The 14,455-nt window shown below is 35.7% G+C and overlaps 1 protein-coding gene across 5 annotated transcripts in view; it reads right to left on the bottom strand.

Moving 5' to 3' along the window:
* DMXL1 (Dmx like 1) overlaps nt 1-14,455 on the bottom strand; it is an 82,360-nt gene that overhangs the window by 44,357 nt on the left and 23,548 nt on the right. For 3 of the 5 annotated variants that reach the window (XM_059834061.1, XM_059834060.1, XM_059834059.1), the window contains exons 8-16: nt 12,206-12,381; nt 10,526-10,715; nt 8,627-8,795; nt 4,990-5,202; nt 4,051-4,301; nt 3,266-3,950; nt 2,637-2,758; nt 2,010-2,099; nt 1,597-1,699 (exon numbers count right to left, since the gene is read on the bottom strand). In XM_059834061.1, coding sequence (XP_059690044.1) covers nt 1,597-1,699; nt 2,010-2,099; nt 2,637-2,758; nt 3,266-3,950; nt 4,051-4,301; nt 4,990-5,202; nt 8,627-8,795; nt 10,526-10,715; nt 12,206-12,381 — 1,999 coding nt within the window. The remainder of the gene's footprint in view (nt 1-1,596; nt 1,700-2,009; nt 2,100-2,636; nt 2,759-3,265; nt 3,951-4,050; nt 4,302-4,989; nt 5,203-8,626; nt 8,796-10,525; nt 10,716-12,205; nt 12,382-14,455) is intronic. The other 2 variants (XM_059834064.1, XM_059834063.1) reach the window with 2 other exon arrangements.

The following is a 14,455-nucleotide window of genomic DNA, read 5'->3' on the forward strand; positions in this document are numbered from 1 at the left end:
ATGCACAAGAGGTACAATGCTTCTTCCTAAGAAATTATTTGCTACAGTTTCACCTCAAGAAAAGACAACATGAGTTGTATTATCAAGTAGAAGCCCATTTCTGGAGGGTGCACCCAGCCATTTTCCTTCGCACCAAAATTAACCCATTAGGACCAAGAAGGAATAGTTAGTTTAGTGGCCATCTTTGCTCCATGACTCCCCCAACCCTTCTTCAGGTGTGCATCCACATAAAACGTGATTAAGAATAACCTATATTTGCCCTTGGGGTTTGACATGGGGTTGCTTATGGTACTGTAGAAAAATGCAAGTGAATTTATTCTTTTTTTAAAAACAATATGAGCTAAATGCTTGTATGATTTATTAAAGAGGAAATAGTGGCTGTTTTTAAAACTAAAGAGCTTTAAAATACTAGAAAATACTTTCAAATTAGAATATATGTGAATGATACACTTCTAATTTACAGTTTTTCAAATGGTCCATTTAGCTCAATTTCTTATATGGCACCAATCCACATATACCTTCAGAACACATACAGATGTATACAGTTCCCCTTTTCTAATATCAAATAGCTTCCATATTTCTTTTGAAGTCTTTTCTGTATATCATACTTAAGACACAAATGTACAACAAATTTATGCTGAAGAGTAACACTTCTTTTTGTTCTCTATTTTCTTCCCAATTTTCAACATCCCATTTACAGTTTTTGACCTCTACTGAGAGCTGGGTTGACATTTTCATAGATTATCTCCATTACTCCAAATCTCCTTCTCAACTAGAAACAGCTAATTCAGAAGTGATCACTATGTATATACAGTTAAGGTAGTATCTCCCTATGTGTCTCCCTCTTCTCAAAAAAATAAATTTTGTGTACCAAGTTAACATGCAACATTTTGACACTGTTCCACAACTTTGCTTCCTTTTATTCAGCATACCCTTTACTACTGAAGATGACTTGGTATCACAAACTTTACTCCGACACTTTTTTTCCACATCACTTCATTGGAACAGAAAAAAAACCAAAACTAGAAGCTTATATAATATAACCACTGACCCACTCCACAAAGGAAAACTGATCATTTATTCCAGAGCAATTCACATCTGCCCTAAGACATACAAATCCACACACTACTCATAGTATCGTATTTTATAGTTGTGTTTTGAGGGATTTGTTTGGCCTGTCATTTATTATACAACACAAGGCCTGAGGAGCAGTATTTAGCAGATGTAAAGGATGAACATCCATCATGAAAGGATGCAGGTAAGTTTTGTCTATTTCATACCCTACAGCTACAAGCTCTACATTTAAAACCCTTTCTCCCTCTATGTAAGACAGGTATCAGCAATGGAATGTTTAATACAGTACATGATGGGTATCTCATGATTTAAGCTACTTTATCCAAATTTGGTTGTGCACTACTCTTAAAGGAAGTGAAACACCCACGAGTTTCATTAGGCGAGATTTTATTCTTTGGTATATAACAGAGTAAGGTATTTGACCTTAAAATGCTAAAAGCTATATAACAAGTTCTTTTTCCTCTGTGGAATGAAAAATATAATACTTTTGTCTTCAATGTTCTATGAAAAACAATTATTTACCAGAGTCTGAGAAATTGTTGTTCTTTTCAGGTATTTCCTTCTCCTGGTTATTTAAAATGAAGTCTTCTTGAAAAACATGGAATAACTGTGTTTTCCTGCCATGCTAAGAAAGTAGAAACACACAAGTAGTGAACATCATGGAGTGTACTGTTTAAGATGGCTCTTTAACATGGGAGCTTTTAACTTGGTTGTTAAGTTACACACATCAATGAAAGAACTCTCAAGAAAATGCACCTTCATTACTCACATTTTTTTCATTTATAGGTACTATGAAACCAAAAGCAAGTATATGTCAGAATCAGTCTTTAAATACCTCACCTTTACCTGATGGAGAGCTACAGGTATAGCCTTATTATTAACACTTTTTAAACAAGATAATTATGGTATAAAATGAGTACAGAAAAAGGTCTTACAAGCTCTGTGATAGCATCCAGTTCAATGATACATCCTGGGCGAGCCGTAGATTGCTGACTTATGATGTTAAAAACTTCACCAACATATTTCTGTTTAAAAAAGAGTCACGGGGATGGTCTTGTTAACTCAGTTTTGTGTATTTCTGTGGCACAGCATGCTGGGTAGGTGCAACATCACTAAGCAAATGTAAACTAAAGCATTAAATATACACTGGTTGCAATCCACCAAGAACACAGGTAACGTTCCCAGTTTAATCAAGAGCCACATTGGTTTCAATGGTTGAAAGGTGACTAGAACTTGCATCTCTCATCTGGAAAGCCTCACATTCAGCAGTTTATTGTCCTTTCCCCAAGCTGCATTGTCATCTCAACTTTTCCTTAAGATGGACAACACGCACACGCGGTTTGTTGCTCTGTTATTACTCCTTGTAATGCAAGCATTTCAGAGGTATTTCCCAACCAAACATTGACCTGCCTCAAGATGAAGAGTTTGAGATTAAATGGAATGCAGTATGGCTACAATGTGAAATCCTCAGCAACCAGCTTTGTCAGTTACCAACAAGTCTGAAACTAGTGCTACTAAATTAAGTTCCAATCACCAAAAACTTGAGACAACTTCTCACTTACAGAGATTTCTGGACTGGAGAGCTCACACAAAAGTTTCTTAGCATCTATTACAGCTTGATATAATCTCAAATGCTGTCCGTCACTAGCCACAAAGCAGGCACTTGGAGAATTACAGTATGCACCTGAAAAATAAAAAGGCACAAAGTGCTCAAATACTCAAACACCAACCTGCTCCCTTTTTTTTGCATGAGGCAGTTTTGAAGTTAGAAAGAAAAATTCTCTCATTATTCTGTTCACAAGCAAGAACTACAAAGTTTAATGCTGCGCTCAGCAAACAAATCAGAATATGTGAAAGGCAATGAGAATCCCATTTGCAAACCAGAGCAAAATCTACCTCTGCTTTTAAGTGCTCAATATGCTCTGAAGTATGCACTAGCATCTAACAACTTTACTGCATTAGCTCCTAAAATATCAAATACATAAAAGAAGGCAAAAGAACACAGTAATTCTTCGCGTAGGAACAAACAATTTCCAAGTAACCAGCGGCTTGGAAATTTGTGAAATAGAGGTCCCATGCTTAACATTTTTTCAAATGCATTCAAGTATATCTACATTACCTATTTAACAGCATTATTAGGATATATTACTTTTATTCTAGAATACTTCACAAATCAGGAAATCAAACTCACCAAGGCAATAGCTGGGTATAAGTGTGGGCAGCCATGCAACATTAGAAAAAGCTGAAACATGGAGAGAATTGATCCGAGCGAGTTCAGAAACTCCACCAGAAAAGGACAAAGGTCCAACAGGGTCAACTCGCCAAAGAATAAGTTCACTGTAAACTGCATTGGGATCCTGGGATGTTACATCTGCATTGCCTCTATTCTGAAGTCTTACTGGTGACTCCTGAGACTTTAAAGAATCATTTGCCTGTTTTGCATTCTCAAAATCTGGTGAAATTAGAGCATTGTGATGTGAGGTTGTAAGCAGCAGCGGTAATACTGAGTGGCAAGCCAAGTCATTGAGATGAAAACGGTGACCGCAATATCGGGATTTATGTGAAATACTGAGTACAGTTGAAAAGGCAGATTCCTCAGCAAAACTCACTAGCCACTGGTTCAATGACCCATCTGCATGTTTGGAAATCATCATAACATTGGGTGTGAAGATACTTAGTTTTAAACTGTTGGTTGATTTACTGTGTCCAGAAGAGATAAGCATAGATGAAGATCGTGTAAGGCCCGGAGGTTTTTGTTTGCCTTGTTGAATAGCTAAGTCAACATTTTTGGTACAAGCATACATCACTATACTTCTGCAAAGAGAGTTTGCATCACCCGTCGGAAATGCAACAGGAATTCTTGAGACAAATGACACCTGGAGTTTTAAGAAAGGAAGAAAGAACAGGTACTAAAGTTACTTTCTCATCATACTTCTCACTGAATAACAATGCATAATACAGAAAAAAATAAAGTACCTGCACCTGGCGAAACATGCCAGGCTGGTATTCATCTAGCCAGTCCACATGCCATACCAGCAGTGAACCATCCATAGGATGTATACTGAACAGCATGTCAGCATTTTTACTCCATTCAGAAAGTAGTACTTCAATTTCATGATCAATAATAGCAGAAGATAAAGGAACAAGGCTTGAATTTGGAGTAGTTTTCTCATCACCCAGTTCTTTCTTTTCTTGGTTTCCTTTTTGTTCATCTCCATCTTCATCAACTTTTAGAACACACAGAGATATAGACATTCAAAAGCAAAAGTATAGCAAGCAGTGTTATTCAGGCATTGGAGCATCTTTCAGGCATTTTATAAACTACTCATATAAGCATAAACTTAAAATTATGAAAATTTTAACCAGAAATCCTCTAGTGGACCTCAGTCAATGACTAACAAACCGAAGTAATTTTAAATACTTCTGGTCTTCCCCATTTTGTATACATTTTTGCCTGCACAGGCAGAACAAAAGCAGTCATCTCCAAACTGTATATATTCAAATGAATTTACTATATTATGTTATATAATAAAGCGATTAAAATTAAGTTTATATGAATATTAAAAAAAGATTAATTCTAAGGTTGCACCTGCTTCCTTAAACATGTTAAAATAACACACTTTCATGCAAAGGCCTCCAGGTCAGCCTAAGCAAGTAATACAGTTTTCAGCATAAATAACTCAAAATCTCTGGAACAACCATAAACAAATTCAGAATTTCTAGACACAGATTTTTAAAAGTTACTTAGATACTTCCACTGTAAGGGAAGAAAATGCATAGAAATGCTACTGTAGTCTGTCTGTATCCTTACATGTCAGTTTGCCCACATGTCCACCTTCCCACTTACTTCACATGAAAGAACATTACAAATTACTTTGTAAAATGAAAGCCATTTGTCTATGATAAGACTTTTACCTTCTTCTGATCTGCCATCCATTTTATTAGATTCCTCAGTGTTAGTCTCAGAAGAATGATGTTCAAAACTCTTTTTAAGTTGTTGCAAAAATACTTCCATGGATAAGGTAAAATGAAGTTCTTTATTGTTTAGCCAGTGCACAACAAAAGGTCCACTTTTTTCTTCATTTTCACCGAGACTCAGAGATGTGATAGAAGGGAGTAGAGGAATATCTACCATGAAAAGATGTTGACATTTTTGAAAACCAAGTAGTTTGGTCAAAAAACAATTTTAGAGAAATGTTTTTTAAGCAGAAACCCTACCATGAAAAAAAAATACACTAAGTGTATTGCTACTTGTCATTCATTTCACCAACATCATCTACTTTCAGTATTAAATTGCTTGACTGCTACCACAAGACATTTTCCACAGGGAGGCTCTTTGGTATGCTTATATTAGGATTATAGTGTGGCCCTGCACTGTTACATCTTCATGACGTAACACTGTCTGTACAGTTTAATTTATCTTGTGTTTTGCCACTACAGCTTGGTACGAACCAAGTAATTTAAGCATAATTTCCCAACATTTAGTCAACAATGGAGGCTGTGGTAGGCATACACTGTAACCAAGGACCACAAGTGACACATCTTATGCTATCAAAAACTAGTACAGTGACTCTGTAACATTATCACATAAAGCCAAGATTTCTGATTCCTATAGATTCTGTTATTATTTTACATTGCTCTATGATGTTACTTGGTGTCCCAGGTGGCTGTGAAAAATAAAGCAGTAATCATGAAGTAAGTAATGGAAGCAAATACCAGACTGCTGCAAAGTAATATAATCTAAATCAAGTGTGGCTAAAAAGCAGCTAGGTGATTTACTGTAATTTTCTTAAATGGTCCACACAACAACATGCATTTAATTGCCATGTAGAAGTCTCCATATATATTCTCATCTCCTTGTGCTCCCTACTTATGCAGCATTACTTAAATTCCATGCCCTGGGAGACAAAATACTTTTTATTCCAATTTGTTTTTTTTTTAAAGCCAGTGATGGCTTTGAATTATTTACCGTCCAGTCTAGCCTAAGAAAATGGTAACTGAGAGCACACAGATAGAAGAAAGGACCACCATGACTACCAGCAATTTTGTTGCGGGGAGGGGACGCAGCAGGAGAGAGGGGCAAGAAGAGCACCGAGTATTTAAGAAATACAGCCTGTATTCCTAAAAAGGCCAATTAATGCCAGTCTCAAAAATACCGTAATACATTTGGCAAAAACAGAACTTGGAGGGAAGAATTCTGTTGACCTCTCTTTGGAAGACGAAACTACAGTAAACATGAGTAAGAAGGTGAACTGGAAAGATGACTTTTCAGATTAATTATAGATCTGCGTGCTTTGAGTATATGTCAAAAGATCGCTAAAGAAATCACTTTTTCCCCCATTCTCCTACCTCAAAACTACCAACTTCTAACTGATGCTCAGCTCTGGACAAAATCCTTAGTGAATTTCTATTTGCTTCATAAATCACATTCACACTTTCCAGAAAACTTCTAAGGTCTTTGGATTCAATAACTTCTTCTGCACTTGCCTAGAGATAATTTTGTCCTAACAACCACTGCTTATTTCTTTCACTGAACTCCACCAAGGCTGAATACCAGTTTAAGTAACACTTTAGTATAAAAGAAGTTCTCAAGAACTACACGAGAATGAGTTGCTACAAGAAAATGAGTTTCAAAACTAGCAACAGAACACAAATACAATAAAAATTAAGATGACTTTTATTCTTTTATATGGAAGCATTATTCTTCTTCAAGAAGTGAAGTGAATGAGAGATAAAGCTACTTTGGCCTTAGTTTTTATCAAGTACTCTAAATGTTGTAATAAGGGCAAATTTTCAAGTGAGAGATCAATAAACCAATTTCGTTTAAATTAAATGAAAGAAAATACAATCAGGTTTTCAGATAAAATTTAATTTCAAAAGGGCAAACTAAAAGGACTACCTAGAGAATCTGGTTAGACTGAGGTACTTAAGGACTTGACTGTGAGAGAGAGCAGATATTTCTTCAAATTAAGATTTTAGATGTGAAAGTTACTTCGAACAGAGGTTCTGCATTAAAGAACCACCTGTTATCATCCAATCTACTGCATTAAAGACCAAGGGATCCAAAAGACAGTATCAAGATAGATAATACAGATAACATAGAAGGAATACAAGATTAAAAATGACGAAGACAAGTGTTAGACACCTAGGAAAATATTTTACCATTCTTTTCCAAAATAATTTTTATAATATAAATAATAATACACTATATAATATATAATAATATATTTTATATATAATAATAATATAAATTATTCCCATTCTGTGAGTTTGCGCAGACTATTAAAAGTGAAATTAAAGTTTACTTATTATGTATAAAGAAACAAGGAAAGAAATGCATTAAGAGTAGATATAAAAAAGATAGTGAAAGATCACGTGCTAGCCACAATGACAAGGTTAGCTAGCTCCTTGTGCAATTTGAAGATACAGAAATGCAGAGAGGAGAACTACAAATCTCCAAGAAGCTTTCAGGAAATTTTCCTTTATGACACTGGGTAGTAACATATGTAATGACTGGAGACATTTACTGTAGAAACAAGACAGCATTAATGGTACAACACAAAACTCAAAAAGTTTCCTTTTGGTAGGCTGGATGTGATTCTTGTCATATCTGTTAAAAGAAACATGAACCAATACTAAAAAAGGTGAAGAATAACTCTAATCTTGCAGGAGAAAGCGTTTACAGCTTGCTTAGCTCAGCAATGGAAACCAACAATTCTTTATAATCATACCAAAGACTACAGCTACAAATATGGGCTAAACATAAACACCTTTAGGTCAAAATTGGCCTTTCAAACAAGGGTCAGTAGGAACAAAAAAAACAATTTAAAAATATTATAAGGCAGAACTTAACTATTTTAAAAAAAGGATTACATACTATGTTTGCTCATTAAGTCTAGACAGAGGAAATCATATCACAGCAATACAGCCTTAATGACAGGCCATTCAATATTGCATTGCTATTCAGTTTTTCAATGAGTAGACATGTATTCATTTTCAGCATACACAAACAATTAGGAGGACAGAAATATCAGCAACTATACGGGATTTTCCTTAATGCCTATTAACAAATTGCTTGAGTGCAAGAGAATAAAGTTTACAGAACACAAGATGAAGGCGTGTTTTGCTTTGTTCAGAGACAGAACAAAAGTACAGGGATGTGCAGTTACTTCAGACACTTAGTGTCAGGTACTCATTTTAAGAAGCTTGGAAATTTTTGATTTTTCAGTGTGCTCCCAATATCATACACAACTCCAAGTAAATTTAACTCCAGCTACAAATATGTAGCCTTCTGCATCTCAGACTACTGTGAATCTCAGTTAAAAGATGACCAAAAATGAAAGACAGGATTACTGTAGAGGAAATTTATTCAAATAATTTAATTACTTAAGAAGGTGCTTTTATGCATTAAATGAAACCAACATGCTAGTAATTTTGCATGATCACGTAAATACCGTACAAATACATATGAGCCAGTTAAGCTTACAGAGACAACACAGACCTAAGAGAAATTGCAGCTCACCCTGTAGGAAGGATTTACCACTCTTCTTACCTGTGGCTGGATTGATACTGGCAGCAATATGGAAGTGACAAAGTGCATTTGCATGAGGAGGGATGTTCCTATGAACTTCGTGGGGATCTTGCTGATGTGGGGCATATCCAGTATGTGCTACAACAGCACCCGACCTCCTCCTTCCTCGTCGGAAGTGCCTCAGGTTTAACTGCATGAAGAATAAGGTGTCATTTTTAATTCCTTCCAAAAAGAAAAAGATTTCATCTGTAAGTGGTTTTCTAGATACTAGTGAATGAAATTTTTCAGTTTAAAAGCTACTTTAAAGTGTAAGTGGAGTTTCTTGCAAAAATTACACTATTCAGGTTGCGTATGCAGTAGAAAGAGACCAGTGCCTTCAGATTAATTTATGAAGGCCCATACAGTACCTTGACATAGTAACTGCTTCATATTTCAGTATGTTTCATATAGCTTTTATACTTAAAGAGAAAATACTATGGTGTTTCATAAACGTGTACCATGTTTATTCAAGATTCTGAACAAAAAAAAGCAGCAAATCTGAAGAACCTCATTTCAGACACTGAAAAACTGGATCAGGACAAGAGGAAATGGCCTCAAGTTGCACCAGGGGAGGTTCAGGCTGGATATTAGGAAAAATTTCTTTACTGAGAGAGTGGTGAGACACTGGAATAAGCTGCCCAGGGAAGTGGTGGAGTCACCATCCCTGGAGGTGTTCAAGGAACATGTGGATTAGGCATTGCAGGACACGGTTTAATGGGCATGGTGGTGTTAGTTGATTGTTGGACTTGATGTTCTTACAGGTCTTTTCCAGCCTTAGTGATTCTGTGATCAGTACTTTGGATCTGACTGAATCAGTACTTTCACTCCCATCAGAAGAGCCCAATGAGTTTTAAGGTCTTCCCTCCTTTACGCAAATAGATGTTTCCAAGGGAAAAATAATATCCAATTTTTAAGATTGACTATGCCAGTATTAAGGTACAAGAAGGTACACGATTTCTATTAAGGATGGTATTACACTCTTGGCATTCTTCTTCACTTGCTATCCTTTGCATCTTACCACAGTACAGTCAGGTAAAATAGTTTTCTCCCAATTTTTATGCAATTGTTATTTCTGATCTCTAATGTTGCCTCTTACCTTCAACAGGAACACAGAACTGTCTCTAACTTCCTTTTTCCTCCCCCTTTCAGTATTTTTTCTTTGCTGTCTTGTGCCTTTCAGCCTGTCATATTTTTTCATCTGTGCCACATGTGCTAAGAAAGCACCATGATCATGCTAAATACATCACTCTGTTAAGATAAGAGCACAATACCCACATACCCTCTACACAGCTTTCTAAGAGACCACTAATGCTTCACCTTCCCGCTGCTTCCCATTGGTTAGAAAACACTATCCAGTAAGGATCATTTGCTTTAGAGATACAGCTTACAAGCAGTCTGCTCTGCTCGAGGACTACAGTAGAAAGGCAACAAAGGCTATCTTTTTTCCCTCCATATTAGCACTGTTTTTCTAGTTGCAGAAGCCAAAGAACAGCCACAGCTTCAGAGGTAACAAATGAGCCCCTACCATACATTTTAAGGCAGCATCATTAGTGGGTTTCACATAACCTATATACAGTATGTGCTCCGTACTGTTCCTAGCCCTTTGAACTAGACACTGCAAAGCACTTTGCTTCAGTCACCAGAGCAAAATAGGCAGCAGTGACAGTGTGTCTTCTAATGTGAAAGCTCAGTAGGACAGCTGTTAGCATAGCCTTCCTAAGGAAGATTTAAAGTAAATTCACTCCTTTGTAACATTTTATTCACATCCACGGTATAAAGCATTTCAGCTTATGATACATGTTCAAGTTACTAATTACCGTCCTGTCTAAAATTACATGTGTGTACACATGTTTACTCTCACTGTTCAATTTCAATTCTTACCTCTAAAGCATTTTGCACTTTTTCCTTACTTGAAGTATTTCTCTTGAAGTTATTTGTGAAGTTCGCTGCTTCACTCCAGTTGTTGTATCCTCCACCATACAACAGACTGTCATTGGGTAACAAAGTCTCTGCCCAGAGACGACAAACATTATCCTTACAGCAGGTCAGGAGTACATTGCAGACAGCACCACTAATGAAAGAAAATTCAAGGTGTGAAGAAGCTACTTACTTACTATCACAAAGCATCAAAATAAAACACTACCAAACAGTTTTCCATTATCAGTTTTCGGAATTGTACCAACTAACTTAAAGATACTGAAGAAAGAAAAACACAACAATACATTATTAGGAAAACAAATTATGTATGAAAGGCTTTCATATCTATTCAAGTATCTGAATATAAATTATCTCAAACTTCATTACACAACTGTGCAACACCAAATCATGGATTTCAATTTGCAGAATTAGTCATAGCTGGAATAGCAAAATTTATGTTTTTCTTTTTAAAGTCCTTTACATAAAGAGCTAATCAGTCTGGATACCTGTTCTCAATTCCACAGATCTTACTGCTATATAGCACTTACAAAATTATATATCCAAAACAGAGAAACCAAGGTAATACCAGAAACACAACAGCCAATTTAGAACTACAATTTTTTCTTAATTACTGTTTTTCCAAATGCAATACGTGTTACATATATATGCAAAAAATCCAATTATCCTAAATTAGGCACTGAAAAAAACCTATGCAGACCATCAGGTTTCCAGTTCATGTAAGTTCACAATTTAGTTTTAGCTAAGACTCAGAAACTATATGGATCATCTGACTGGACTGTCCAGCAGCAAACTCCCTTTGGCATTATGGAGTAGGTAAATTTTCAGAACTGATTTAAGGGCTACAGTAATGGCTTTATGAAGAGTCTTGTACTCAAAGGTTGCTATAAAAGACAGCAGAAACTTGCTGAAACACACAAAGGTTTGCAGAATTCAAATGGCTACTATTAGGAATAACATGGCAAAAACATGATTGCAGGGCACAAAGATGCTAACACTACTTCAGTTTGAGATTGCAATTACTGGTGAAAACTAGGGACACATCATTTAGGAATCGTCAGAACACACACAAAAAAATCAAACCCAAAATACCAATTCCAAATTATCATTTTAATTCAATTTTCAGATACTGTTTCTGACAGAAGTCTAGTTTTGTATTAGATAGAGAAATAAATTATAAGACATGGAAATATTTCAATGTTTGAGAAAGATGACAAAGTAACAGGACTTTGGAATTGCTCTGATTCCATTAGGACAGAAAGAGAGTAACAAGCTGGGATCAAATGCATGAATGGTCACTTAAGACAGTGCAATCAAGAAGATGCAGAGAGGTAATTTTGCAAGACCTGGTTTTATATTTAGTCTAATCGCTAAGGCAGTCTGTGGGACACCCTTTCTATCTTTCCAGTTCCTTCACAGGCAAGAGTATGCTTGCCATCCTCTCAAGAACTTCAGTGTGAAGGAATTATATGAACACACACAAACAATATACAAGGTGTGCAAACTCAATTATTAACTGAAGTAAACCATACAACTTATGTGACTGTTGACTGTACAGCTGGGAATACTGTACAGTTTGGGTTTTCTTGGGCAATTTACAAACCTCAGGTTATTAAAGCTACTGACCGTGGCATGAATTTACTGGTCTTCCTCCATGAAAATGCGTTTACTGATCGAGGATGAGCCAAATAAACAAACGAAAAATCAACTTCTTTTGCTTGTTTTTCTGGACTTGCGCCAGGTGGTGTTACAGCTGATCGCCAACTGTCTGTATTGTACCATACTTTGACAAGACAATCATCCTGCGGAAAGAAAAGAGACAGTAAATAAGACTATTTTGCATAAGAATATGATGCACTTCAAGTACTTCTTGGTATGTCTCCTGCATTTTAATTTTTCTTTTAAGTATAATACTTTTCTGATGACAGAAAGTCAGTTCAGTAAATAGAACTTCAAAACCTGATCACAAAGAAAGCACAGGAGCAGAGCTTCCTTTTAATCTCTCTTGCCATTACTAACTTGGGTTTAATTTTGCTCCTTCTGATTAGCTGCCAATTTTTAACCACAAAAATGCAAGCTGTACTGTCTTGAGCTGGTATTCAAATATTAATACAGCTTATTGGACTTTGACAGAAAACCCCCAAAATCTACACACACACACATTTAAATGTCAGGAATACAAACCAAAGTCAAAGATGACATCTCAAAAATCAAGCTCAGTACTGCTCAGCCTGCTTTTCTTAGATAAGCACACACATAAACTGAAAAAAATCGTGTTCCTAGTGTCCTTGTCATTATGCCTTTAAGGACCAGATAAATTAATCTGCATCTAGATTCGCAAGTTGTTTATCAACTATCAAATATGAATGGTACTGAAATATTGTATTAACCTGGGGAGAGGGGGAGGTTGTTTTGCTGACCAGCATCTTCTCTCATAAAAAATTAAAACAAAGAAAGACAACACAGAAACAAAGATGCATTTTAAAGGCTCTGCAGGCAGGTAATTAACTTAGTCATTTATGGTAAAAAATCTGTCATTGATTTTCTTGCTTAGTAATTTTTCCTACTTATTCCTACTTATTTAGTAATTGTGCTTTGCATGAGCTTATAATGTAAGCTAATACACCAGGACATAAGACATTCCAGTCAAAACTCTGCAAGGATATTAGCCCTATAGAAGCTATTTTCAGACTAATTTCTTTTTCCACAATTCTATCATACTATAACATTAGAATCCATTAAAACTTGACTTTTAAAATAAATATTAACTCCTACCCATCAAAAAAATAGATAGTGAAATACATACAGTATATATTGCCAACAATAACAAAACACTTTTTTTGATAAAAATTGTACTCGAACAATTTTATAAGTAATAGTTATCTTAAACATGACTGCAGTAACTCTCCTTTCAGCCAGAAAATGGCTGAAGACATCACAGAACATATAGCAAGCAATATGACATCCCAAACAAGCAAAGCAGGAAAGGAGCATAAGAACTTATTGCTTTGTTGTTATATGGAGTATAGTTTATCATCAAGAAAGTATTTCACTTCACATGTTGGAAACTAGACAACTGAAATATAGTTTACCTAGAAAAAGAAATCCAGGTTATTCTACAGATTTCTTACATCTTTGTCCCTTCCTTAAAGATAGCAAATGCCTTAGAAGTTAGTCTTCTAAACAAGCATAATGATCTGAAATGGCAAGCTTTAGAGGAAAAACCAGACACCTACAACTAAGCAAAACCTGTGTTACTCATCTGTTTTTGATGCATACAACTGAATCATGAAAATATACATGACAACTACCTTTTAAAAGCAAGACTGATTTGCAGACTGAACCATCCTTGAATCTTTGTGCTTCAAGCATGTATTAAGGGACATTATGATCCAAACAGCAACAGTGAAGTTCCACATACTACTACTAAATCAATCACTGTTCTAACCAATCTTTATGTGTACATACTAATTTTTCATTCATGCTTCCAAGACAGACTAGACCGAACTGCACAACCGCCTTTTATTCTTAAGTCTGAAACTCATTCTGTCAGGTTAATACTGCTCTAGATTCCGTGACATTTAAACCATTTTTTTCACTAATCTCAGCAACTGCATTGTCCCAATTAACCTTACATACTAGCATTTTGTTTTCTTTTAATAATTCTGCAGTCTCTGCAAGGTTCTTTAGTTGGTAGCACAAACCTGCATCTAATCTGTGTTAAAACTTCTTATACTGTTAAGTTTTCTGTTTCTTTTTTTAAAAACAGTAATCTGAAAACTTTTTTTTCCCCACAGTCTACTTTGATAATCCCATAAATTCTCACAAGATGGGTCTGGACATTCTTACTGGCACTTTTTGACCAATGTCAATGCG

The sequence above is a fragment of the Gavia stellata genome, chromosome Z (genome assembly GCF_030936135.1).
Source record: "Gavia stellata isolate bGavSte3 chromosome Z, bGavSte3.hap2, whole genome shotgun sequence".
In the NCBI taxonomy this organism is placed as follows: domain Eukaryota; kingdom Metazoa; phylum Chordata; class Aves; order Gaviiformes; family Gaviidae; genus Gavia; species Gavia stellata.